This window comes from Betta splendens, chromosome 4 (genome assembly GCF_900634795.4).
Source record: "Betta splendens chromosome 4, fBetSpl5.4, whole genome shotgun sequence".
Lineage (NCBI taxonomy): Eukaryota > Metazoa > Chordata > Actinopteri > Anabantiformes > Osphronemidae > Betta > Betta splendens.
Genome location: NC_040884.2, coordinates 13,106,400 through 13,132,462, shown reverse-complemented (window position 1 = coordinate 13,132,462; position 26,063 = coordinate 13,106,400). Strand labels below are relative to the sequence as shown.

Below are 26,063 nucleotides of genomic sequence, written 5' to 3'. Positions count from 1 at the left end.
ACACCGGTTTATTTCAGCACTTTTAATAATTACTCAGAGAGGCACAAATACAATTCACAGGGCTTTATCCTTTACATATGCGCCCACAAATAACTTCCAGTTTCGGCCTGTGAGGCGGGAACACACACAAACACACACACGCAAACACACACTCGTCTGCCGCCGACCCACAAAGCTGAGGCTTCATGTCGTCTTGATCCACATGTAACAGGTTTGTATATGTGCAGCGGAGCCTCAGTGACGCGTTGAGGTAGATCACATTCTCCAGTCACCTCAACCATTAGTGCCGATACTAGCTCCGCTCCAGCAGCGCATGTAGCATCGTCTGTAGGTCTGATGGGCTTGATATATTATTGCGCTCAGCTACAGTCCTACTTTACAGCTCAGTAACATCATAGTTAACCTCATTGGACTAGACAATGTCAGGTGCATGTACACATATCATTATGCATATTTTATGGCTAAAATATCAAACTGAGCAAAGACACTGAAATAAATGACCTTTATATAGAAAGCGACAATGAACCATTGCTTGAGCCCTGGATGCTGCTGCTTCGGTCCAGGGCTCCTCCTCTCTGCCTCCTGCCTTAAAAAAAAGGGGGACGAGCGATCACCTCACACACTACAGAGACCAGAGCTACGTGGTTCCATGGGCATCAACAACGGAACAAGAAACACAACAGAACATCGGCCCAGAGACAAAACACTGCAGCTAACTCTGACCAGGAACTGTGTCAAAGCTTCCATCGCCCTCCTTCTTCGCTCCGACCTCCCTACAAACTTCAGGCTTGAAATCTTCGCGGGCCTGAATTGTGACGTCGTGCAGACTTCTTTAGGAGTTCACGGCCTCCTAAGACTTAAGGTTGGAGTCCGGCCACGCTGGGAGAAGCAGAGGCAACACTTCCAAAGTTTCCTTCGTCACTTTGGCACTTTTACTACACATGTTCACAAAATTACCAGGATTCGTCTACTCGTCTTTATCGTGGTTAGACTTTATAAAAACATTAAACATTTTAGAACGGCTTGCTGTCGTTTCAATGCAGTAAAGTGGCGACAGAGGAGAGTCCACATTAGTGCAAACTCAACAGTCCCGTCACTGTGTGCTTTACATGTAAAAGTAGCTTTTGTTGAGCGAGAACTAATTTGAAGGCAAATTGACTCATGCGGCCGGTTTACTGTGGTTCGACCTCCTACTGCAGGCTCCACACACGTGCATCCATCTCATCTCTATCACGTAACAGCGTTGACTGACTGAAAAGCCGTCGTCAGGGTGCGAAAGGTGACACGGCAGCAACATCACAACGAGACCACAGCAACAAAAGCAGCATCAGCAAACTAAGATGTGGCAGAATCACTGGGCTTCGTGCAGCGCAGTTGCTTCCTGTGCGTATTTGATTCTTAAGATCTACGTTTTATTTCTACTTGTCTCTGCAGTTCCCAGAGTTGAGTGAACCAGACGAATGGAAAAGACTTACGAGCTTCTTATCAGCTGTACACGTTCACTTCTTGCTTGTCTTTACACAATAAGTGCGTAACTTGTGTAACTTAACAACAAAACAACACAAGAGGGAAAAGATACAAAGAAGAAACAGAACAGAAAATATAAAGTGTCTCTATTGTCGTCCGTGCGCAGTGGGTCTGTCCCAGCGTGGACACACACTGTGCTCCCTCCTTCAACCAGGCTGCTGAGTCCACACCAACCGTCCCCCTCATCCGGAGGCTCTTCAGGCTGTCTGTCAATCACAAGTGGTCCCGCCTTCCAACAAACCCCGCCCTTCCTTAAATCCCACACAGGCTTGTTCCCACAGAATGCCCAGCGACGGGGACGTCCGCAGCGGCCCATGAGCGCAGGGTGGGGCGTGACAGCGTCGGCAATCTCGTTGTCCTAGGAGTAGATGGTGATGACTTCACGGCCGCCGCCCCGCACCAGCAGCACCCGGTTCAGGCCCTCGAGGAGAACCTCCAGGAACTCCATGTCTGAGGAGACAGCAGGTCAAGGCACAACGGCGACAGAGAGCATCACCGCCTCTACAGGACTCACACTAACACAAAGGCAGGATACAGTTCTCGTCGCCGCCTCGGTTCCTCGGCGGTCCAGGCATGTTGAGCAGAACCAGGTGAGCGCCCTGGGACTTGTTGACCACCACCTCGTTCAGCTTGACGGCCGTGTGCATCCGGCGGACATTCGACTGGTTCCTGATGTGACAGAGAGGAAAAAGCAGCTGATGAAAATATTTATCTTTCCATTTACTTACAATGAAAAGGAAAAAAACAAATGATTAGAATAATAATTATCACACACAGATGGTGGATGGGAGGTGGGAAGGATATCAAATAAAGACGCAGCATGTCCTCAACGGTGAATAAATATAATAAATGTGTTATTTATATAATATAATAAAAATCTAATAAAAGCTTTGTCTCTTTAAATGCTGCTTCTTTATCTTCACCTTCACATATGATCATAAAGCACGAAGCAACTGCCACAAGCAAAACAAACATGTCACAAAGCTCTGCTTTTCTTCTCTATGTTATTAATGTTAATGTGAAGGAATCAGCAGAAATGCGACTAAATATCACATGTTAATGGAACAAACATGCTGCTCTGTGCAGGTGCAAAGCGTCACAGACACACATGAAGCAAAAGCAGCAAAGAGAAGGCCACTTACAGACTCTCCCACTCTCTAGAGGAGGAAAATGGGACAGAACAACAGAAACACATGTTTAGAGGCTTCAAGTCCAACGGTCGCCTGATTCTGCTCGTAGCTAGTGCTCCGACAGTACAGTGGGTGTGGCCCGGCCATGCGCCGCGGCTGGCGTGGCTGCACGTGTACAGGCATGCGCACACACCAGACGCAGCCTGAATGCACACGCCATGCGCCGTCGTCCCATTTCACCCTGGCAGACTACAGCTACGGACAGGACTGTCGGTCGGGGTCAGTGCGTGGTGGGCGGGGCAAGCTATGAAGACCACCGGGACGCTGCACAACGAAGGCCCACTCACGGTTTCATGTTGAAGAGGTCGCGCACGGCCACGCTGGCCGCGCCCTCCCGGTTCCGGCTGCGCTCCGTGAAGAGCTTCTCTTTGGTCCACGTCATGTGAACCCGCTCGGGCCCGGCGTCGGCCTTGTCGTTCACGGAGGCGTGAGAGGCCGTGTTCCTGTCATGGATGAGCTGGGCCTGGGAGGAAGCGGGGAGAAGGGTGAGTCCAGCAGCTTCTGCGATCAGGCGAACCAAAGGGGGCAAAGGGAGCAGACACTGGCGTGGAGTTCTCATACAGTCATGAACTGATGGAGAGAGGAACACTAGACACGTGGAGGTGAGGTCTACGAGGTGGTGCGGGAACACACAGCAGGACCAACATCCACCACGACTGGACGTCGCTAGAACTTTGTCTCACGGTTAATGTTGTGAAACCATGTCATGCTTTCGGCTGCAGCTTCTAAAACACGAGCAGGTTTCAGAGCGGACAACCATCCTGGTCACACATCGTTCCTAATGTGTGTTAATATTAGTAACTACTGTATGTGGAAAACATGCACACGTTTGTCATGTGGCCTCTATGAAGGACAGAGAACAGCCGGGGAGTCATGCAGCGGGTCCTGGGCCGGGTCTGACCCGGCTGGGGTTCACCTGCTCCAAACGCTGCCGTTGACGTTGGTCCTCGTCTTCTAGTAACACGACCACATGCTGAGGTGTGTTAGCCTCTATGTCACTATGCAGGTCATGCACTGTCAACCTATGCTGCATATGTCAGCATACTGGGGATGGAGGGGGGTGAACCTGGCTGGTGCTCACAAAGCAGCTCAGTGACTGTAGAGTCTGCAGCACAAAGTGGAGGCAGCTTCTAATGTGGCCAATGGGCTGATACGAGCTGCAGATATAAAATGAGCTAACAACAGCTAACAACCTGCCTCACAGGAACAGAAGCAGGCTTTATAGCTGATATAATACTAATAATGTCAGATGCAGCTTTGTGAGCAGGGGCCGGTGCGTCCAACAGTCGGGGGGGGGACCACGAGGCTACCTCGTCCTCCTGCGTGTCCTCCATCGGCGAGGACTGACGGCTGAGGTTGGCGCTTTCGGAAGCACCTTGGTTCTTCCTTCGGATCGAGCTACGGGACTCATCAGTGATACTCTGAATCTGAGCGGTGGCAGTGACAGGTGCACAGGAAAGGGGGCGGTGGTTAAATGGGAGCAGTCACTGCTGCTTATTACCTGCTGTGTCCGTCAGTTATTGAGTAACATCTATTACAGCTCATTTAACTGATTACCACACATAGAACTGGGTCCAATACCTCTCGCTCCCTCTCAGTCCTGGACAGGTGCATCTGCTTCAGCATCTGAGACCTCTGCTCCATCACAAGCGTCTTCTCATAGGTGAAAGCTGAGATGTCGTTATCGTGCTGCGAACACGGGGACAGACACACGAGTCAGCAATTCAGGAAACAGCACGCGACCACATGAAGCGTCAGCCCGTTTCCAACCAGCCTCACCATCTCCACCACCTCCACCTCAGCGTCCAGTCGCAGGTGGTACAGGAACATCTGCAGGTCTTTCTTCATTTGGATGCTGTTATCGTCCATCTGCGCCACCGTGAAGATGCGCATCTTACACTTCCGCCACACCTGAACGGAAGGAAGACGGCGTTGATGCGGCGAAGCATCAGCAGAATGAAGCGACTGAACAAGGATTAGTGAGGAGGGGCGGCGCTGCACGGACGCACCTTGTGCTGCCGCAGCAGGAAGGGCAGCAGCATCAGCAGGCCTCCGTCATGGACCACCCACCACACGTCGATGGTGCCCTCGCCCAGGCGCTCCTGGTTGGTGGGGAAGCTGTCCACGTTCTTGGCCACCAGCAGGGCCTGGTGGGCCGCCGTCGTCTCCCGCACCGTCTCTGAATGGAGATGGAGCGACCGTCGCGTCACAGGACGCCTGACACCTGGCGCGGCGACGCCAACGTGTGCTGCTGCTCATACCAATGAAGGTCCTCCATGACTGCGGGTCGTTGGACTGCTTCCAGGTGCCGGGCCAGGCCATCAGGACCGTGTTGTGCTTCATGCCACCCAGCCCCGCAGACTGAATGAGGTGGGAGACGCCGTCTCGGAGGTTGGACGACACCACGACGTGACAGAAGCCTTTGGTGCGCTCCGCTGACATGGAGGCCTTGATGTTCTGGAAGCGGACACGTTATTGGGTTTGGGCTTTGCTCATTTACTGCCCTGGGTCTAGTTATGGCCCATGAGCACTGTCTGTGCAGAATCATTTACGTTAAAGCAGAAATGCCGTCTCCTCCTCCGCCACTAGATGGCAGCGTGGATGTGTGTGGGACCTTTACATGCTGTCACTCACTGTGCTGCTTGTGACTTAAAGGACAGACAGTCAAAGAGTCGTACCTGCTCAGCCTTCTTGGCTTCTGCCTCCTTGGTGAGGTACGTTCCCTCTAAAACATTGGCCACTATGGTCAGGCCTTTCCCTGCCTTCAGCTGCGTGCAGAAGGACAGAAGACGAGGGTGTTTGACGGCCTGGTCTGAGTCCACGTTGAGCAGCACCAGCAGCTGAGGCCTAAACACAGGGCGGTGACATGTCAGTGGTTTAAGGAGGTGACGATCGCCGCTCGATGCCTCGTCTGATGCCGAGACAGCGACCCGAAACTGAAAGCGCACTTTAATTAGTGCTTTGACAACACATGCGTGAACCCTAAACGGTGGTTTGGTCGTGGCCAAGGTCACACTGTGCTAAATCCAGCGCAGGCCTCGGTACAGCTCCCAGGCTTATCAGCCGATTAGAGATTAATCAAAAGTACCTGCTGTGTCTATTCCGGTCTCTTCCTGTGTAGCCACTCAGCATACTGTACCTCCAGTTCTTGGTGTGCGGTGGAGCCTCTTCCAGGCGAATCAGAGCGTAGCGGGCGGCGTTGAGAGACAGGCCGCGGATGCCGTCGCCCCACTCCTTCTCTGCCCTGCAGAGACAAACAGGGTGGGCGTTAGCATTCACAGCCGACCTGCTCTCAGGCCAGCGGGACCAAATACTGCTGCCTGCCGCGACCTACCCTCTGTACTCTATGTACTTGTAGATGCAACCAGCGATGACCATGGCAACGATGGCGTAATACCAGGAGGAGATGAACATGAGAGCGAGGCACAGGCTCATCCCCAGGAAGGACAGAGCCCTGTAGGAGGACACACGCTCAGACGCCCTGTTTCAGGTTGCTGCACATTCATGGAAACGTCTTAATGAAATGAAGCTACGAGGGGCAGCTGAGCGGCTTAGAGCCTCGGTCAAATTCGAATGGAGCCGTGGAATCCACCGCTAACAATAGCTGCCTCCTGCATTGTCCTCAGCCTCCGGGGTGGAACTAATCTCGGTAAAGGTCATGATTTCACTAAACATATTGAGCAGGTGTGTCTGCGCTGCTGTGCTGTCATGAGTCAGCACAGGTTCACAGACAAACTGTTCCCCACCAGTGATAGTATTTGAAGCGTGGTCTCCAGTTGGGAGTCCGCAGCAGCGTCTGAACAGCACAGGCAAGGTTCACAAACAGGTAACACATGAGGAAGAACCTGCGGGAGCAAGAAGTCCTGAGGTCATCGGAAGATCCGTTAAGTAAATGGACCGACAGCACGTGGCACAGATACTGACATGGAGAGAATAGGGGCCACGGAGTCCAGCGAGGCAATGAGGATGCCGATCTCACAGATGCCGGCCGTCAGCAGCAGGGCCCAGGTGGGTTCCCCGTTAGCCTTGCCGTGACCAAACACCTGCGACACAGACACCAGCGTGACGGCGGGGAGTGACGCGGCTCCGGCGGCCGAGTCGACGCGCGCGACGCACCTGTAGGAAGGGCACGATGCCGTCCCGGGCGATGGCCTGCAGCAGGCGCGGGGCGCCGGTCAAGCTCTGCAGGCCGGCTCCGCAGCAGGAGAAGAAGGATCCGATCACGATGACCCAGGGCGAGGGCCAGGACAGCGTGCCTATGACCAGGTTCCCTTTGACAGAGTCGCCAAACCTGCACCACAGAGGTCCATTACAGAACAGTGGTTCCGATCGCTGTACTGTACAAAATGAGAGCCCTGCTAGTGTCATAGGCTGACAGATGTGCAGCTGCTTGTACATTAACATGGTCCTTATGTTTAGGCTATAGTGGTGAGAAGGTTTAAAGGGGTCCAGTCACGTTAGAAATGACGAAACCAGCCTCACAGATTCACAGATTCTCTCTCCGCATGAAACTTACTTGTCTCGAAGCAAAACGCTGTCAATGCAGGCACCGAACAGCACCACGCAGGTGATGTCTGAGGACGCTGATCAGGAAGAGAACGAGCGCCGCTCCGGTCGTGTCACCCGGTGTTTGTGTCACATGAGCGTTAAAGGATACAGATGGTGGAGGTGGTGGCGATGGCCAGGATGGTCCCGATGGGGATGGACTTCTGGGCATCGCGCAGGTCACCGGACCGGTTGGAACCAGCCATGATGCCTTGACAGGGGGTCAGCAGGGAACCAGCAGTAAGTAGCGGAGCTGCTGCCGCGTCGTGACGCGAGTGAGTTAAGTCAAAGCCTCACCGGTGACTGATGGGAAGTAGATGCCGACCAGCAGCGTGAAGAAGGTCATGATGTCGTTGATGACATACGGCATGTAGGCGTCCTGGGATGAGTCGCTTCCCCCAGACGATGACAGCTTCTTGCCCTCTACCAACATACCCAGAGGCCCGTACTGGGACCACATGTTGTCTACGACACAGAGACAGAACCAAGGTCACTGGGCTGTAAACGTGTAAACGAGGCCTGGACGGCTGTCAGTCACACGTCTAATACTGAATACTATATATATATATACTCTATGTTTGCTCATTCAGTTGGGAGGGGCATAATACACCACAAATCCCTCCGACCTGTAATGACTCCGCTGGTCAAACCCGGGATGCCCTGAATCTCTGTCACGTTGTTGTTGGTGAAGTACTCGTTGCAGGTGGCGTTCAGGTCCGGCCCGTCACAGAACAGCTTCCACAGGTCGGTGGTGACGGTCTCGTTGCCTACGACCTCCGTTTTCAGACACTTGTCAAAGTGGTGGTTCTGCAGAGTGCGATTTCCCAACATGCAGACTCTGTGTGGAGGAAAACAACTCTGTGTGGAGTCAGACCCACCTTAAACGAGGCACAGTGGTGTTGGAGGTTTGCTGTTTCATGAAGACAGTAACTTAAACAGGGCGAGCTGTAGAACGGGAGGATGTGTCCTGTAAACTGGACTCACGGAAAGTCAGGAGGCTCGAAGATGCTCTTGATGACTCCGGCGTAGATGGCGAGGATGGACAGGATGACGCAGGCCAGGAAGACCAGGGCCAACTTGTTGACATACTTGACCCCCACGAAGACGACCAAGGCCATCATGGCCAGGCAGCACGAGCCGTAAACGCGCATGTTGTTGAGCAGGGCCTCCGTCTCATCCTCCTTCTTCTCTGCTATAAAGATGGCAGCCTTGGGCCAAATGTACGTCTGGAACGTCGGGAGACAAGCGAGAGCGTGACCCGGGGCCCAGAGACAACGTGCCGCACACTGACAGAGCACGCACTCACCAGCAGAATCTCTATAGTTCCCAGAATGTACATGGAGCCAGCGAACGTGGTGCCCAGGTAGAAACAAAGACCCACAGCGCCACCGAACTCGGGACCCAGAGATCTGGAGATCATGTAGTAGGAGCCTCCAGCTGGAAGCACAGATCAAACCGTGACCCCCTCACAGGCAGCCTTGTCAATTATACCACATGTGTTTCTGCGCCTACCTGGCACAACGCCGTTGGTAGCGATGGCGCTCATGGAGATGGCCGTCAGCATGGTCTGTGCGGAGAATCACATCAAACTCATTTCTCTGTAGTGACATGATGCTTAGTTTTACATTATGTCCAGGATGCAGCTGTCGCTAAGGCAACTTCCCCTGGGACAGTAAACCTCCCCACATAAAGCTTCTTTGTTTCCATTAATTTTCTGGACAGTCGTCTCCTTGGAAGGTTAATCTCGCATTTATTCTGCTAAATTGCTTTCTGGAGGTTTATGTCCTAAATCTTTAAGACTGATAACGAACAGCCAGCTCTTCCGTGACATCGGTTATTGTCTGAGGATATTCACATGGGCCTGTTACCTAACTGTGCTGGGCGGGAACAGCGGGGCAGAAGGAAGGCAGGGGCAAGATAAGAAGCATAAAGACAGGAAGAATGAGAAAGGAGGAGACGCTATGAAGGTGAAACAGCCGAGTGGAGCCGGCGCCGGCTGCAGGGTGTCTGCTTTAACACAGCACCACTGGCAGCGACAGGTCTCTACAGCAGCAGCTTCACGACGGCACTCCTGGAGCCGCAGTCATGGGAAGAGTAACCGACTATAAATTAAACCATGCAGAAGCACCTGGAAAATGAAAAGAGTGATCATAACGGATCAGCTGTTCCCCCACGAAACACAGTCAAAGCAGACAAAGCACAGTCCCTCAGTGCATATATGACATATACGTACAGTGAGTGAGTCCTCTGTGATTCTAGAGTCATAAATAAATAACTCTCTGTTAATTAATAATACTATTAGACATGTGTATAATGTATAAACATAGTGAACACTTATAATCCTACGTTCCTTGCTCACTACCTGTTGCGTTCAGAGCAGAGATCCAGTTCAGTTTTATTTCTATGGCACCAAGTAAGACAGGCACAGAAAGACTTTTCTGAAGGCACTTTACAAGGTTTAAGAGTTGACACAGCTAAAAGTCAACAAACCGCACGAGAAGCAAACTTGATATGTACACTCACACACAAATGAATTCACATATATGTATATATAATAATAATTTAGTATTTAACTATAATTAAATTAGACAGCAACAGTGAAGAGGAAAACGTCCCACAGAAACAAACCTACTAAACTGCAGAAAACACGAACCAACAACTCTGAACTCAAGTCCCTTTAATTCCCTTTGAATTATTTTTAGAAATATCTGTCGTTGCGTCCGCCAGCACCACAAATGCACCGAAGCTGAGCCGTAAGCCGGTGGCAGATGTGGGAGCATCAGTGCGAGATCAGACGTGAGCTAAGTAGTGAAAATGAACATTAATCTGTCTGTCTAAGCCTCATTATGTAACCGCAGCGTAAAACCTGCTAACGCACCGCCGCCAGAGTGTAATACATCAAATGGAGGGAGAGAAACATCAATTTTAAACAAATACCATATAACATTCTACGATGTGGCACAGCAGACGCCACCTGGACTGGACATTATTTCTATTATTGATAATACAAAGCTTGTGCAACCTGGGCTTGCGGGCTGTGGTGTTAGGATGCGGTGACTCCATCTCAGACACAAACTAATCGTGTCCTGATGAGGCACAAAGGGCTGGTCTGACACCGTAGAGGTGTGTCTGTACTTTCCCTGCTCGCGCTGGAAGCTGCAGATGGAGGGATTACGCTGCTCGGCCCCATTAGGAGCAGGAGCGTATGAGGAACGGGAAGTGCTTTGGTCATTACTGCAGCCATTCAAGCTTTGCAGCCATTAAACACTAAAGCCAAATGGAGCCGGAGCAGATGTATTTTCATAATGCTCAAAAGTGCATGGATGCTCCGACACTTACACAACAGCAGCAGAGGCCCACGATGACCAGCGACTCCAAGATGCCGGCGGTGCCCACGATCCAGGTCAGACGCAGGAACAGGATGACGCCCAGGATGTTCTGGAGGCAGGGGAGGTAGACGCCCATGAAGGTCCCCATCTGTGGGCTCTGTGGGAGGAAGGCAGACAAGACAATCAAGATGCGCTTCAGTGTGACTGATCACAGGACAAATAAATCATGACACATAGATCATATCAGAATCAGAATCAGAATCAGAATCAGAATCAGAATCAGAATCAGAATCAGAATCAGAATTAGGGCAGCTGAGGTCACAGAGGTCAGGTACTGGTATTTACAGCTGACAGGTTGTGGTATTTTGTCATCAGAATATATGATAATCAGAATGTGTGGCATTTCATCAGCCTGGCGACACTGGCCGTTCATACAGATGTGGCACGGAACAGCTGGCGCACCTTGACGGCCTTCTTCTTGGCGCCCTCCTCGTCGTCGGCCTCCTCGTGCTCGTGGGCTCCCTGCGTGAGGTTGGTGTAGTTGGCCAGCTTATTGAGGAGCGACGACACCATGGGGTTGCTGTCCATCTCCTCCTGCACGTGGAAACCATCGGCAGAGAGAATCCACTTACTTGCTTTGTTCGCGTGTCAGTAATAACTGTCAGAGTCTCCCAGAATAAAACAAGCGCCCTGTTCAAAGCGTCTGAAAATAACATGGCTGGACAGAGAAGCCGCGGGTCCTCAGTGAGTCTATACAAAGGCCAGAGACCACACGGCTGCGGGTTCTGCCAAACGGACCGAGCCGAGCTCCTGGCTCCGGCCCAGCTGAGGGAACTTAAACAAGCACGCCGGGTTTTATGACAACTAAAGCCTTCGAGAATATCACTGAGCCGAGCGAAGATTGGTGCCTTCGCCGGCCCGGGCCTCTCATTTAGCTGCTTGGTTTGAGGCTCAGCACTGGTCCGGCTAGAAAGCAAAGGCGCTGGTACCTCAAAGAGAGCCATGTTTGTGCCATCATAGCTGTTGCCCTTGTCGTTTTCAGTGTTGTTGATGAAGGGACTGTTCTCCTTCGGGACGCCATCACCTGCGGAAACAAGACGATGGAAAGGAAACGCGTCACGTCACCGAAGCAAACCACAGCACGAGGCATAACAATAACAGAAGGAGTCACAGTCAGGCTGCTGGGATATTACATTACATCACAAGACCAGGTTTAAACCACATTCACTTTGGAGTTTCTGCATCAAACATTTCCAACCAGAGCTGAGAAAAACATTTCCTGTAAAATGGAATACAGAATTAAACCTGCTTTAGTTTAACCAGATGATACTAAGCCTTAGCAGGTTTACAATCTGCTAAGCAAAATAAATTATTAACATGATGCAAATTAAAATGTTATTGTTTTGAGAACATCAAGCAGCGATGTGAATGCTTCTGACAGTAAATAATAAACCAGGGGGTTGTTGCTCCCTACGTTTGAGCTCTTCAAGCGCTGCTACTACGCAACGCAGGTAATAAAAAGCAAAAACTCTGTTTTATAGACCATAAAGTGCTATAAATAAAACATGCAGCCATAAAGATGGAGTTCAGAGGCAGACAGAAAGAAGGTGGAGCCTAAGTAAAGTCCCGCAGGGATCACGCCAGCACCATCATCGCTGTGGTTCTAACCTGGAACTCAAACTGCTCCTGTCTCGTCTGTACAATGCCAGCATATTCATAATAATGCCATCACAATCAGAAGACTGCGAGGCTCTGACTTCGCCTCCTGTTTCATCACCGCCGGCCGGCTGCGACCTCTGACTGCAGAGGGGATTTGATGGGTAACTTTCACTGTTTCATCCAGCTGCAGCGGGAATAAGAGGCTTGAAGCGCAGCTTAGCCGCTGTAATCACAGGGAAGGTCACGCTGCCCTTGAGCCGTGGGCCGGCAGAACACGGTGAGCTCAGCACTAATGAAGCCAGCCCCGCCCGGTGCCGCGGCGACGGAGACGGAGCCGAGGATCGCTTCACTCCTCCGCGCCGCATGCGACCGCCGTCTTAAACGGCAGCGGCTCAATCCTCTTTCGGGCTAAAACGAGAAGCTCCGTTTCTAAATCGGGCTCGCGTGGGCTTTTAAAATACGCCGGGTGCCTCAGACGTCAGTCAGGAAGTGGCCGATCAGCTGCCGAGGGGTATTTTGGTCCCACTGTTTGAGACTCACAGGTCCACTGGCAACTGAACCGGGCCACGTCTGGTCTCTGTCTCCAGATACTGGGGGGTTCAAGCCTGTGAATTGTCATTATTCTTCATATCTGGAATGAAATCATCACCATATGATCAGTTTCAGCCCACGAAAGCTGTGACCTGGTGCCTCCTTCGGCCCACGCTGACCTCTAGCTGCCACAGCACTGTACCCCACGTACTGCAGCGAGGCCCGGAAACATCGGTCCCGGACAGGACGCCGGGACCGATGGCACGAGGCAGCGAGCGGAGACGTGATCAAGTCCAGGGGAATGCTGGCGCGTGGTGTGTTTGTGTGCCAGCCGGGCGGTCCTGGGGGGCATGGTCCACATTCATGTACAGTAGCAGCGACACGACTCTGGCCTAGTTAACAGATGTTAGACACATTACACATGCTGTCATCTACCTTTGACTAATTCACTCAGCCTCATGGAAAATCCTGTTTATGTCCAGAGACGATCAAGTCCAGTGGGACGGCGCTTCCTCGCTAAGTGGGACTGACAACATCTGGGCGTCCGACAGCTGAAGGACGACGGGCCGACACCTCCCCGCTGGGGACCGAGCGAGCCCGGCTCAAGTCCGGATCATTCCCGCAAGCAGCTCCGCTCCTCAGGAAACCACGTGCGTGTGATTGGTGCAGGCTGCTCCTGCGTCGGCCAAACTCTGAACATCAGCTGTTCTTGTATCCGTTCAGAATCGCTGAAGGTGCTTAGCAAGGAGCTTTATGTAAATGCTGGTAGACGCACCTGGTCTGTGTGTGTGTGTGTGTGTGTGTGTGTGTGTGTGTGTGTGTGTGTGTGTGTGTGTGTGTGTGTGTGTGTGTGTGTGTGTGTGTGTGCGTGCGTGCGTGTGTGTGTGTCTCATCTCCAGTGAAACATCCTCATGAGACCTACCCCTCAGAGACTCTGCTTCATATGCTCCAGAAATGTTCCCTATAGAAGCTACTTATACGTGAATCACACTAACGCCAGGAAACGAGTTCAGACGATTCAATCTAACGAAGGCAACAACAACATGATGTGATGACGGCGTCTGAACACTGGACACCATCACCTCCACAAATTACTTCCTACCAGTAATAGCTCACAAGGCCTGTACATAGATAGGACAGATCCCAGGCACTGGTGAAGCAGATTCCTCGTCCAGCCACAGCTCACTGCATCACGGAGGATGACTCCAGATCATAGCTGCTTCGTGTGTTTGTGATGCTGAGGAGGCAGCGGCCGAGGTCAGACTTCGTGATTAGAACAGATTCACCAGATAATTCACCATGTACAGAGGATGTGCTGGTGAAACCTGGGCCTGGCGCAGCCTGCTCCGTCCTGTATGGGCAAAACTCACATCAGCTGTTCTTGTATCCGTTCAGAACGGCTGAAGGTGCTTGAAAAGGAGCTTTACTGTATGTAAACGCTGGTAGACGCACCTGGTGGGAAAGTTGAGGAGCTGGTGGGGCTGTGTGTGACAGGGCGGATGATGGAGTAGATGCCGGGGCAGGAAATGATGTGGTACAACCTGAGCTCTAACGTGTGACGCTGCTGGAGGATTTGCTCCCGTAATGATTTGATTAATATAATAATAATATAATTCAATTATGAATTCACTTCTCTCAGTCCCCTTCCCCGTCTGGCCCGTCTCACTGCACGTTGCTGAAGACGCAGCGACCAGGTCAGACGGATGCGCTGCTGGTCGGGCTTAGCTCCGCTCACTCCACCGCTAGAAGACCGCGCATCCTATTTATAAGCATTAAGCCCAACGCCGTGACGACCGTAAGCTGCCTGAGCCCAAGACTCACTGGAGCCCAGAGAGAAAACGAGGAGGCAGACGTCACAGATCAAACACCAGAGTCGCCAAAACATTGCGCCTATAAGTTCACGATTCCGTTAATGCAGCGTTCTGTCCACAAACTCATGCTACAGTAGATCCTACATCACTTCAAGACTTCTGACTTTAAAAAGCAACGCTTGGTCCTCGATAGGAAGCACCTCTACAGGGGCTAAAGCTGTCGAGTGCTCGTACTTTGAGTAAAGTAGGAGCTGGTTAGAAAACAAACCAGCGGCTGAACAGTCCATCAATAAACAGCTACACTGATGCCACGATGAATTTAACTGGAGTTTAGCATCTTACCCTTCCGCCGAGAGCCTCCCCTGTGCTCCATTGTGAGGAGCGGAGCCAAAGGGGGGTTGGAAGGGAGGGGGTCCTGGTCGCGGTCCCAGGGGTCCTCCAGGAACGAGGGCCAGCGTATGCAGATACTGCCGGTGAGGTGGACGACTCAGGAATGCAGCCTGCGCCGCGCGGATAATGTGAGGATCAGCTATTTCTGTGACTCTGTGTGTGTGTGTGTGTGGGTGTGTGTGTGTGTGTGTGTGTGTGTGTGTGTGTGTGTGTGTGTGTGTGTGTGTGTGTGTGCGTGTGTGTGTGTGTGACGATGAAGTCAGTGACATCAGCCACGCATCACAGAGCACCCTCACCCTCCCACCGACGGACCTGCACCTCCCGGAGGTTCTGATCCCCGCTGCGCGCGCATGCGCAGACGCAGGCGGGGCGCGTGGAGCCTGAAGGGAGCGATGGAGGGACCGAACTCAGGTGGAACAAGGTCAAACAGCTGGTAAACACCTGCGTCCAGAGGTGAAAGCTGAGCTGTCAACCTACTGGTCTAAACAGATTCGTTTACAGCCTGACCTCCTCCCTGACCTCCAACACACACACACACACACACACACACACACACACACACACACACACACACACACACACACACACACACACACACACACACACACACACACACACACTCAGCCACAAGTCCGGCATCGCAAGTATCAGTTCAGCTTTTATTCACGCCATGGGTCTGTCATGGCCAAAGCATCACACGCCTGAGATATTGGTGACACATCCCACTGGTACTAGTAGCATGCCGGCCACCTTTGTCTGGCCTGTCCATTAATCTGTCCGTCTAATCACTTAACGGGATTAGCCTAATCCAGAACTTTTTATAAAACACAAGTCATGGTGCGGCTCCGGCCCAGAGGAAGACACTGCTTAAAGCTGCAGTACAACGTGTCCCCACCTCCAGGCTCAGGCCGAGACGTGCTGGTCACACAGGAGGCCTCGTCCTCCGCCCAGCTGTCCACCATTAACCCATAAAGGCCACTGCTGACAGATGTGACAAGGCAGAGCTTAAAGAGGAGCACAGAGCACAAAGCAGGAAGGATTTAGGACCATAAAGCTGCACTTAATGTCAGAGGGCTTCTGATAGAGTTGTTTCATTTAATGATGGCTTACGACTTATACTTTTAATCAAACGGCTGTGAGTTATGCAACGCGCTGCACACGCCTTCATCGAGGAACCACTGCATGCATCAGCTGCGGCCTCCACACAGCGCGAGGGAAGGTTTCACAGAACCGCTGAGAAGGAGGAGGAGATTGACGACAACCAGACCGGAGGTGAGGGAACGGTCCCAATAAACCAAACCGGAACCAGCCACACCAGCTCAAGCAGCAGCAACAACAAACAATGGTGAAATGCACCAGAAAGGAAGTGATCTACACGATGAAACAAGCGGAGGAGACGACAGACGGTCTATTTATGGCGGTTCCCTTCAGAGCAGTTCCAACTGTGTCCACACGGTGTCACTGTTCTCACACTACAGACAACCGTGTGACCCTAAATACAGTAGTATTACTCCATCCTGAGTCACACTAAGCCCGTCTCTAACTTATGTTCTATAATAACTCCGTGTTTCCTCTTTTACTTTAAATACAGACTCAACAAGTGGCCAGAAGAACAGAATAACAAACGGCTGCATCCACAGAAAGCAGAGAATGGATGTCATCGACAGATGGAGCTTTGTTTCATTCCTCCCCCAGTCAAAGGTTTTATCACCTGCAACCAGGGACACTGTGATTTGTGAACAAATTAGTAACACAGTCCTTCTGTAATGATAGATTAAAGTAATGAGAGCCAGCTGATTCAAACATTTTACATTAAGAAGAATATTAAATGTGCTTCTAGTATGAAATTAAACCACGAAAACCTCTATTAAACCAGTTCTTACTGCCCAAAACCCAAATGAGCCTGTGGAGATTGTGAAGTGTGTGATAGATGTTGTGACCACATCTAATGGTGAATGTTTTAGGAATCTCACCACAGAGCTGCTTCTAAACGTCTAATGCTTTTATGATTGGACTAAAGTCGATGGCAGAGAGCAGAGCCTCAAGGCTTCAACAAGACAATAACTGCAGCAGTGAAGTGAAGTTAAACCACGAGGAACCTGTTTCTGAGGTTAAAGCTGAACCCAGGAGCTTCGCAGGGCAGTGACGCTGGCTGGCTGACGGCTTATCAGCGACACCATATTGACAGACAGGAAGCTGCTGCAGAGCAGATCGGTCCCACTGATCGAGACAGAGATCAGGAGCCCGGCCGGGATCGGGACCACAAGGTGTGTCCAGCCCCCCTCTCAGCCACACAACCAGCAGTGCAGCTGCCGGGTGGGTGGACGGATGCGGACGAACTGGACAGAAGCGGCTCCTCAAACTGTTTTCTCTCCTGTGGTCTTGATAAGACAAATATTCTGCGGGTTGTGTAACGTTAGGTACAGCATGACATGTTCCGTGGCCTCACTCCCTGCATTCCTGACGCAGCTCCACCTGGGCCACAAATATGAGAACAGGAGTCATTTGCATGTTATAGAGACTTTTTTATGATGTTCGAACCTTTTGTGTAATCTGAACACTAAACAGCCATAACGTGCACACGGGGCCGAGGAATGGGCACAACTACGTAACGTGGCCAATGCAAATATGCAGCCAGCATTAGGCAACAGCAGCAGGTCAGGCTGGAGCCGCTGCAGTGGAATAACCTGCACACATCCATACATGATATATCTACAGTATATCTATCTATATGTGTATATATATATAGATCATATATCACATTAGCATTGTGACGATGCAGAGAGTTATGGGTCGCGACCAGAACATGGTTATAGTGCATGTACCAGGAAATATGTGATGAACAACTACGTTACGCAACATTGTTATTTGTTGCTTGTTTGGTAAAATCCAATAAAGTCACCAGCAGCATCGTCAGCGCTCCGTCCAGGAGAGATTCAGACTAAAGATTAGCATTTTTATACAATGTAATTATGACAACAATCCTATTAGAGCTGTCATCTGGTAAACATTCACTCACTCAACAAAAGAAAAGACAGGGAATGTTCTCGTGACTTCCCAAATTTAGAAACCGCTGAGTCGTATTGATTTTGGCTTCGCCATCTCTGTGACCACCAGCAGGCGATGGAGCCCGTCAGGAAATGATGAAAGTAATAAAAGCTCCGAATGAAACGTGACCAGCGGCCGCAGGCAGCTGCTCGCTCGCCCCTTCCTCTACTGGAAGGGAGCTGACTGAATGTTAATGTTAGGAGCTTTAGGAAGGAATCCGTCTACATCACATCAGAGGTCAGAGGTCTTAAGGCGTCCAAGGTGGAACAACACAGACAGAGGCAGAGTAAGACAGAACCAGACAGAACCAGACAGAACCAGACAGAACCAGACCTGCCTGGGAAGTAAACAGGAAGGAGACGTCTGGGCCACAGGTCACCTGCTAAAACTCGCTGCTGCAGCCTTTAGTTACTGGAGCCATGACACACACGGTCCCATTATCTAGTGCTGCTGGGTAGAAGGTTCTGCCTCACGCTTTTCGGGCCATTTATGTCCCGAGTCCGAGGGCTGATAAGAGTCAGGGCTGCTCGTATGATTGGCCGCTTAGAGCAGCACCTTCCACTCACCACTCTCCATTAACGCCGCTTTAATGCCGTGAATCTCTGTCATTAACGTCCTTCGTAAATGCCACAAACACAAACACCGTCTACGACCGGGCTCAGTGGCAAATGGAACCCCGGCAGATTTGATTAGGTTTGCATCCGCGAGCACTGGGGGCGGCCTCGGGCTTGAACCGATGCTTCATGTGCGCGTCTGAGCTGCTGAGAGCGGCGGTGGAGCTGCACCGGATCAATGGCAGTGATTCCTGCAACAACAAGGCGCTCCGGAGCGAAGCGGCGGCGCGTGACGGCTCCTTCCAGTCTGTGCTCCCATTGTTGAACGCACCAGCGCGGTTTGTTCAGGTTAGTGAAGGGTTCCTGCGTGCGCGTGTGGTCACGGTGCGTCTACGGCACAGGTTACAACACATCTCCTATCTCCTGCTTTTGTTGTTGCTACGGCCTTTGTGGAAAACGGTTGCACAAACACAGCACGAGGGAAACCGAAGCCCCGCCGCAACCGCAGCGACGCAAAGCGAAGGCTCAGGTGAAACGTTAAACGCGGGTATTTCAATAAGAGAGCGAAACACAGCAGGAGGTAAAACACCTGACTGGCAGGAAGAAAAGGGACTCTGGGGCAAAGTTTAGCTGTTATGCACAAAGTACACAAAGCTGTTGGAGGACTAACCGTCAGCTCAGTAAACAGAGAAGTTCAGGTTTAGCACAGTGTAAAGCGTGAAGGATGGACGCCTCCGACGTGGGGCGTGTGAGGAAAAGCCTCATCTCATGCAGCCGCTGTGAAGGCAGACCTCCACCCACACGCAGCCCACGGTTCCTCTGCAGGGCAGGCAGCGGAGGCTCGCGGGGCAGCGCTTCCAGAGCCTTCTCGCTGTTAATCGCTGTCTACCTGATGGGGCCGGTCTCACCTGTCCCGTCCTCCCCCTCCTCCTTCAGGACGCTGTTCTCCTCCACATCCTCGTCCTCCGGCTTCCTGCCGCTGTCCTTCACTGGCACCACGGTGAATTTACCGGGCATGTCTGCGCCGTGTGATCCCTTCGCGCTCGCTCGTCCGTCTTCTCCCTTCCTCTCTCTCTCCTGCCGTTCCTTCCGCCCAGCGGCTGTCGCTCTGCTCAACTCTCGCCGACAGACGAGCGCGAACTTCTGACTTTTTCTTCCTATCGGCAGGATTCCGCTGTGCACCCATGTGACCCCAACCCCCCCCCACGCTGGCTGTCCAAATAAGGAAGAGCAAGACGGCCCTGCCCAGTGGACGACACACACACACGCACACACACGCACACACACGCTTACGAGTGTGACAGCGTGTAAACGGCTCGATGTGCCTGAGGTCAGAACCTGCTCACATGCAACAACAGCCTTGTTCCAGGAGCACAGAGAACCAGAGCTGCTCCACTTTGGAAACTATTCACACACACACAGACCCACACACGGACGCGTCCCCACTTCCTATGCTGTGTTATTTGACCCCATGAGTCTAATCAGAAGTGGGCCGGGCTGGTTTAAAGACATATACGGCCTCTTTACCCGTGGTGATGTGCTTTACTGCTCACTGGAGGACCTGACACAGACGGAGAACAGGACACTTATAGAGACAGGGACACGGCCTCCTCATGACAGCTGCAGAACCAGTACTTCTGCTTTCAAAGGTCGACCGTGTGTCGAGCCTAACATCACTCAGCGAGGTTTTCATGAAGTCATTCCACTCTTGAACCTGCTCAAACCCTGAGCAGCAGTTTTTTCATATGAGCCAAACAGCCACATGATCCACGGCCTCTTCCCCTTTAAGTTCCCAACATGATGCCACTCATTACATGATCAATACAGGCAGCAGGAAACAGGAGGTGGAGCTGAAGACAGAGCAGGGGCCCGAGCAGAGAGAGACCCACCCACAGCACAGTCCTCTGCCTACCAGGGCTGCAGGAAACACAGGATCCACACTAATAAACAGCAGGTCAGGTCCACCAGCATGTGCTGCTGAAGCTTCGCTGTCTCTGACTGGAGGCAAACACTGAGAAAACAGACCTGTTCACAATCCAGTGCTGAGGCAACAAGGGAACTTGTACCTACTGTACGAAGCGATTAACTGTAGATGTCGGTGCATCCAGACAAAGCTCCTTCTATGAGAGTGGAAAGAAATGGAAAGTGATCAAAGATGGGAAATAACAGCACATTTCTAGGAAACCTCTGACTCAGAACATAGCACTAAAACTAGAATCAGTACTAATAAGAAAAGCTTAACTGTTAATCTGCTGCTAAAAATACACAAATGTTGTCCACAGACTCAGATTCCCATCCCAGAATAGAACTATTGATTCTCTGAGGGAAGACGAGAGGAGGAAGCCAAGAACACGACCATCACAGAGACAGAGCGGAACCAGTCTGAACATTAACACACACAGTACTATGCTAATACTACACAAAATACACTAGTGTCCAACTACAGACAGTTTGCGTTTGTGGTGATGTCATAGGACTGGTGTTCTGTAAAACTGAGAGAGAACATGAACTGCCTACAGTATAAGACACGTCGCATGGCGCCCCCTGGAGGACGAATGAGGAATAACCAATGTAACCTTTTTTTAATAAAGCCAAATGACACAATTCTATAAGAATTCAGGCTAGAATGTCATGTCTCTATGGAGCCATGTGAGTGGAGTCATGTGTTTGTCACATGGCATCTTTCCTCTGCTCTGCTGCTTCCTTCTGCTCCCTATTAAGACATTTGGGTTGAGTCACACCAGACGATGGACACAAGGAAGCAGCGCTGTCGCATACTACATACTACACAACATCACCTGAAAATCAGAATACAGACACTGCTTTGCTCCCGCTGGATCACACACAGGAACTGGTTATTCTAACATTCTGCAATGACAGAAACTAGCAGCATTAACAGGGTTATTAGGCCGAAACCGGCAAACGGAAAAACCTCCTTTACAAGCACTGAGCACAAGCACAACAGGAGCCGTCACATTCACTCAGACTTTCCTAACATGAATCATTTCCATGATGGGGTTGAAGGAGACCTGAGGAATATAATGTGAACTGGGGTGATGGTTCAGCTGGCTGCCAGTCAGCTGGTAACACACGTACTGGACCAGTATATAACATGATATGACATGACACAGATTGGAGTCTGTTCATTAGTAGCAGCGTATTCATTGTAGTTAGTAGTCGTGGCCTCCAAGCCTCAGCTTTAATGTCATTAACCACTATCACCGAAATCTGAAGACCTGTGTCAAACCAGCTTCACTACAGGAAACGATGACCTGCACCGTCTAAGTCATGAGAACAAGACTGGGCTCATTCAGAGAAAGAGACAAAGGTCAGAGGTCAGAGTCCAGAGAAGCTGTGCATCCTGTGAGTGCTGATACGACACAGTGATCGGCACCAGCTGCAGTGGTGCCAAATAAGAGATTATTTCTCTGTTGATACACAGTGGAACAAGCATCCCGCCGTATGTGGGCTGGCAGCCGACTGGAGCGGCAGCAGGTCTGGTTGGAGGCCAGGGACCAGCTGGTGTCCACAGACGGCAGCAGGCGACAGGTCTAAGCAGGCTGCTGAGCGCAGGCCTTGACCCGGACCCACTGTCCCAACCTCCACTCGTCATCTTTTATGGCCAACGTTTGCTCTCGAGACCCAGGTGAAACACGCTGCTGTACTACTGTAACCACGGTGACGCACATCCAGGTCATTACTGCCCCAGAACACAGCTAATGAGTGGTCAGAACACTATACAGAGATCAGTGTCATGAACATCTTCAGATGTAATTAATAAAGTAGCCATCTTATGTTTATTTGATACATTATACATATATTATATATGTTGTTGACCCAGGTTACAGCTTACAGGTGCTGGTGCTGACTCCTCGGTGCTTTGGGCCCCTGCCTGTGAGTGTGGCTTCAGAGCATCGTCTCCTCTGTGGCAGCAGCTGTACCAGGATCTGACAGTGGAGCTTAGAACCACGCAGGTCCACTGTCGTCACCTTACCGGGTCTCAGCAGCGGTTCAAAAGGCCCTGGGCGCGTTTAATGTTAGTGACCGGCCTAAAGCTGAACCTGCCTCCATTAACACTGGAGTCAGGAATGCTGCCGGGCGTCAGACGCCACAGGCTGCTCCGTTGCCCACACCTGTCGTACTGAGAAGCGTGTGTTTGCTTCGGTGTGTAATCAATAAAAAAGATGAGGAGATCCTCTGAGGAGTCTCAGCTACATATCCATCACATTAAAGGTACGTAACTTAACACAGTTCATAGACTAATACGTATATGAGCGTTATGTTATATACTTTCATTAGTCTTCAGAGTATGTGTGTGTATTTTAACTCAAAAGTCACATGGCTTCAGTTTAAAAGCTCCCATGAAGCAGTATCTCATTCTTTTATGCATGTGCCTTCATACAGTAGTTGCAGCTATACTGTAGAAGTACCTGCTTATGACGTGAGAGCTCAAGACCAAAAAACAGATTACAACATACAAAAGCCAGCCACAAGTATTAATTGTGGCTGGTAAAAATGCAATAACGCAGAGCTGGCGCAACCCCAGCCCTCCATCGGGGGAGGAGTGGAAGCAGACAGCTGAGATCCATCTTATGGAAAGGCTGATGGGTGCCGAGACTCCAACAAACACAAATGATACACGAAAGAGCGCACAATGTGACTTCTACACTCGAACTGATCGATAGGATTGGAAATTATCATGGATGATACATTACCCAGACACCCTCGCATGCTTTTTGTTGTTACAAAACATAAAATGACAAAAAAAAGAATATAAAAAATCCAATTCTAAACTGAATACAGACAAAACAGAACAGACCTTAGGATTTTTATTATTAATAGTATTATTATTATCTTATATATTCGTATTATCATCAGCTGGTTTCTAAACTGCTGCCTGTTAAGACTTATGCAGCAGCTGCTGTACTTTCTACAATATTCCCATTATTGAGAAATTAATGTTTTTGGTTTTAAACCTGACTCACACATGCAGAGCATGAACTGGTCTGACTGGGGAGCTCTACCTCCTTAATCAGGGGTGTGGTGAGTTTACACCCATGGGGGCAGAACACAGACTGATACTATCGTAACAATGCACCAAAAGTATTAACTTTAACAAAACATGCAGACAGCACTTGATTACTTTCAATCCCTGTAATATTCTGAATATCTCTGACAGGATGTTAAACAAACGGGACAGTTTAGTCAAGTTCAAGTTCTTGTATGTATGGATTTTTAATGGCGCCTTAGAATTCTATGATTTATGAATCTGCAAGTAAGTGAAAATGTACCTTCATTTGTAGCGATAATAAACACATGTCTCATATGATATAATACTAATATTTGCGTGTGTGCTGTCCAGCTTCTCCACAGGAGCTCTGTCAGGAACAGGTGCAACGGTCTGCAACACCAAAAATACCCACACGGCGACCACCAAACCGAGCATGACGTCACCACCAAGCCGGGCAGACGCCAGGAAAAGGTTCTACTCCGGCCACACGAACAGCACCACCAGCTGCAGCAGCCTAATGAAAAAGACGTGCTGCTCTAATTAAATATTCAATTACAGCACACGTGGAAACTTACGTCCAGCCTCAGCGGCTTCAGAGCCAAATTAGTGGAGTTCAAAGAGAGCACGGGCCTTTATCAGATGTAACGATTGTACACACGGACATCTGTCACCTCACCGCACTCAGACGCTGACCTGTCTATTTAGTGCCGGAAAGCCAAATAAGAAGCGAGAAAGAGGAAAGAGCCAAGATACTGGAATAAACGAAGGAACAACAACATCGAACAAGGACACCGTACGTGTAAGTGTAAGGCTGGTGAATAGGATCCAGTCACGTCTTAAAGATCTCATTGTAATGGCTCTGATGAGCTCCCCTCACTTACATGCACACCTCGTCACATCCCATAATGTGCCCGTTAGGTCCGTTAGACGCTGGGGACGCACAGAGTGACTGACAAGCCAAACTTCAGCGCGCGCCGCACCACAATAACGCACCATAATCCGATGAGAACTTCCCCTTACCGTACTTGTTGGGCTCCCTGTTGTAGTTCAGGATCGGAACCGCAGCTTTCGGGCCCGGCTGCGACGACTCGAACCCCGCGGTGCCCTCCCCCTCCGCTCCGTCCACCGGCACCACCACGAAGCGCTCGCCCATGTCGTGCAGCGGAGGAGCAGACGGCGCGAGCGGCCTCGACCGGGGCAACAGACGGCGCGAGCGTGAACGAGGGGTGATTACTGTACGGACGCGCCCGCCCAGGCCCCGCGCTGATTGGTTGAGAGGCCCAGGAGCGCTGTCAGTCACCTTCAAAGGTACACGGGATTGGTTGAAGTTCATTTGGGAAATGAGCGGGTTCTGAAACTAGTTCTAACGCGTTCTCTTCGCATTTTACGCTGTAATTCAAAACAACGCAATATTTCATATGCAATTCAAGGATTTCAACCTTTTCACTAGGCAAAATAGTGCAATCATTTAAGAGACAATAGTGCGCTGTTGTCATAACAGAGCACATGACACACTATTCAGTGTCTCATAATGTCTGGGCTAATTAACACTAACTCTGAAACTCAATAAATTATTCTAATTTCAAACACAGTCATGGTTTTGTTATTTGATAAAGCTTAGAATAAAGAGCTCGTCAGCAACAGCTCTCGTGTTTTCAGGTTGGATTTGGAAACATTGTGCCAGGTCTCAAAACTCTCTGCCAACTGCTAACTAGGAGAAACGTTTAGAGCAGTTTCACAGAACCGTGTCACTAAAGTATTCACGTGTTTGTGTGAATCAAGCTTCTGTTAATCGACCTGATTCTAATTGTCCCGGGGCACAGGCACTTCTGCTGCTTCCATTCAGACTCTCACGGCTGAACAACGAGCAGCAGCCTTTTAAAAACACACGAGTTCACAGACAGCGGTGCTGCTCAGACAGACCGTCGACCTTTTGGAGTCTGGAATGGGCCACAACAGCACAGACACTTGTGTTTGGTCGTTTGTTACTGTAGTGAATAAAATATTAATCATTTACAGCTCGTTCTCGCTGAGAACTTGGACTTCAGGCTGGACGCCTTCACTTGGTCCATGAATGGTTCCCATTGACGTAGTTCTCCTGGGGGTCCACACACTGCTCATCATTTCTAATGGACTTGTTCCTCTGAAGCAGCTCACATTTCACGTTAACCACATCAAAGCGTCTGCCGTTAACGGTCCTCGGCCCAGAACATTCTGGGTGAGCTCCAGGAGACCACTCAGACAGTAACCGGCCGAAGAGTGTTACGTAGATGTCTAAAATAGACAGCTGGCAGGGGGTCGGGTGACCAAAGGGGAGGGGGGTCACCTGAGTCAGCTGTGTTCACTTCATGATTAAATAAGAAAGGGGAGCCACTATGACACAAAACTGAGTTTACTGATGTAAATGACCTTTGCAGGGATTGTATTTTAGTCCCGTGGCTATTTTTTCCTCTGACTTGATGAAAGCT

At 50.6% G+C, this 26,063-nt stretch overlaps 1 protein-coding gene across 9 annotated transcripts; it reads right to left on the bottom strand.

Moving 5' to 3' along the window:
• Positions 1-7: 7 nt before the first annotated feature.
• slc12a7b (solute carrier family 12 member 7b) lies at positions 8-24,806 on the bottom strand. Of its 9 annotated transcripts, none has more exons than XM_029149112.3 (26): positions 24,616-24,806; positions 11,581-11,675; positions 11,054-11,185; positions 10,602-10,748; positions 8,775-8,829; positions 8,569-8,699; positions 8,247-8,488; positions 7,889-8,100; positions 7,560-7,727; positions 7,375-7,473; positions 7,234-7,291; positions 6,834-7,008; positions 6,642-6,760; positions 6,464-6,562; positions 6,052-6,171; positions 5,857-5,961; positions 5,396-5,564; positions 4,979-5,174; positions 4,727-4,896; positions 4,497-4,628; positions 4,299-4,406; positions 4,028-4,144; positions 3,005-3,180; positions 2,670-2,684; positions 2,063-2,196; positions 8-1,977 (listed from the first exon to the last, which is right to left on the bottom strand). In XM_029149112.3, exons 1-26 carry the CDS (start codon positions 24,746-24,748, stop codon positions 1,886-1,888), a joined length of 3,399 nt encoding a protein of 1,132 aa, XP_029004945.1. In that variant the 5' UTR covers positions 24,749-24,806; the 3' UTR covers positions 8-1,885. The 9 variants fall into 9 exon arrangements, with proteins under 9 accessions (XP_029004945.1, XP_029004947.1, XP_029004948.1 ...); XM_029149114.3 differs by lacking the exon at positions 24,616-24,806 and adding an exon at positions 19,493-19,751; XM_029149115.3 differs by lacking the exon at positions 24,616-24,806 and adding an exon at positions 14,935-15,104.
• Positions 24,807-26,063: the final 1,257 nt, after the last annotated feature.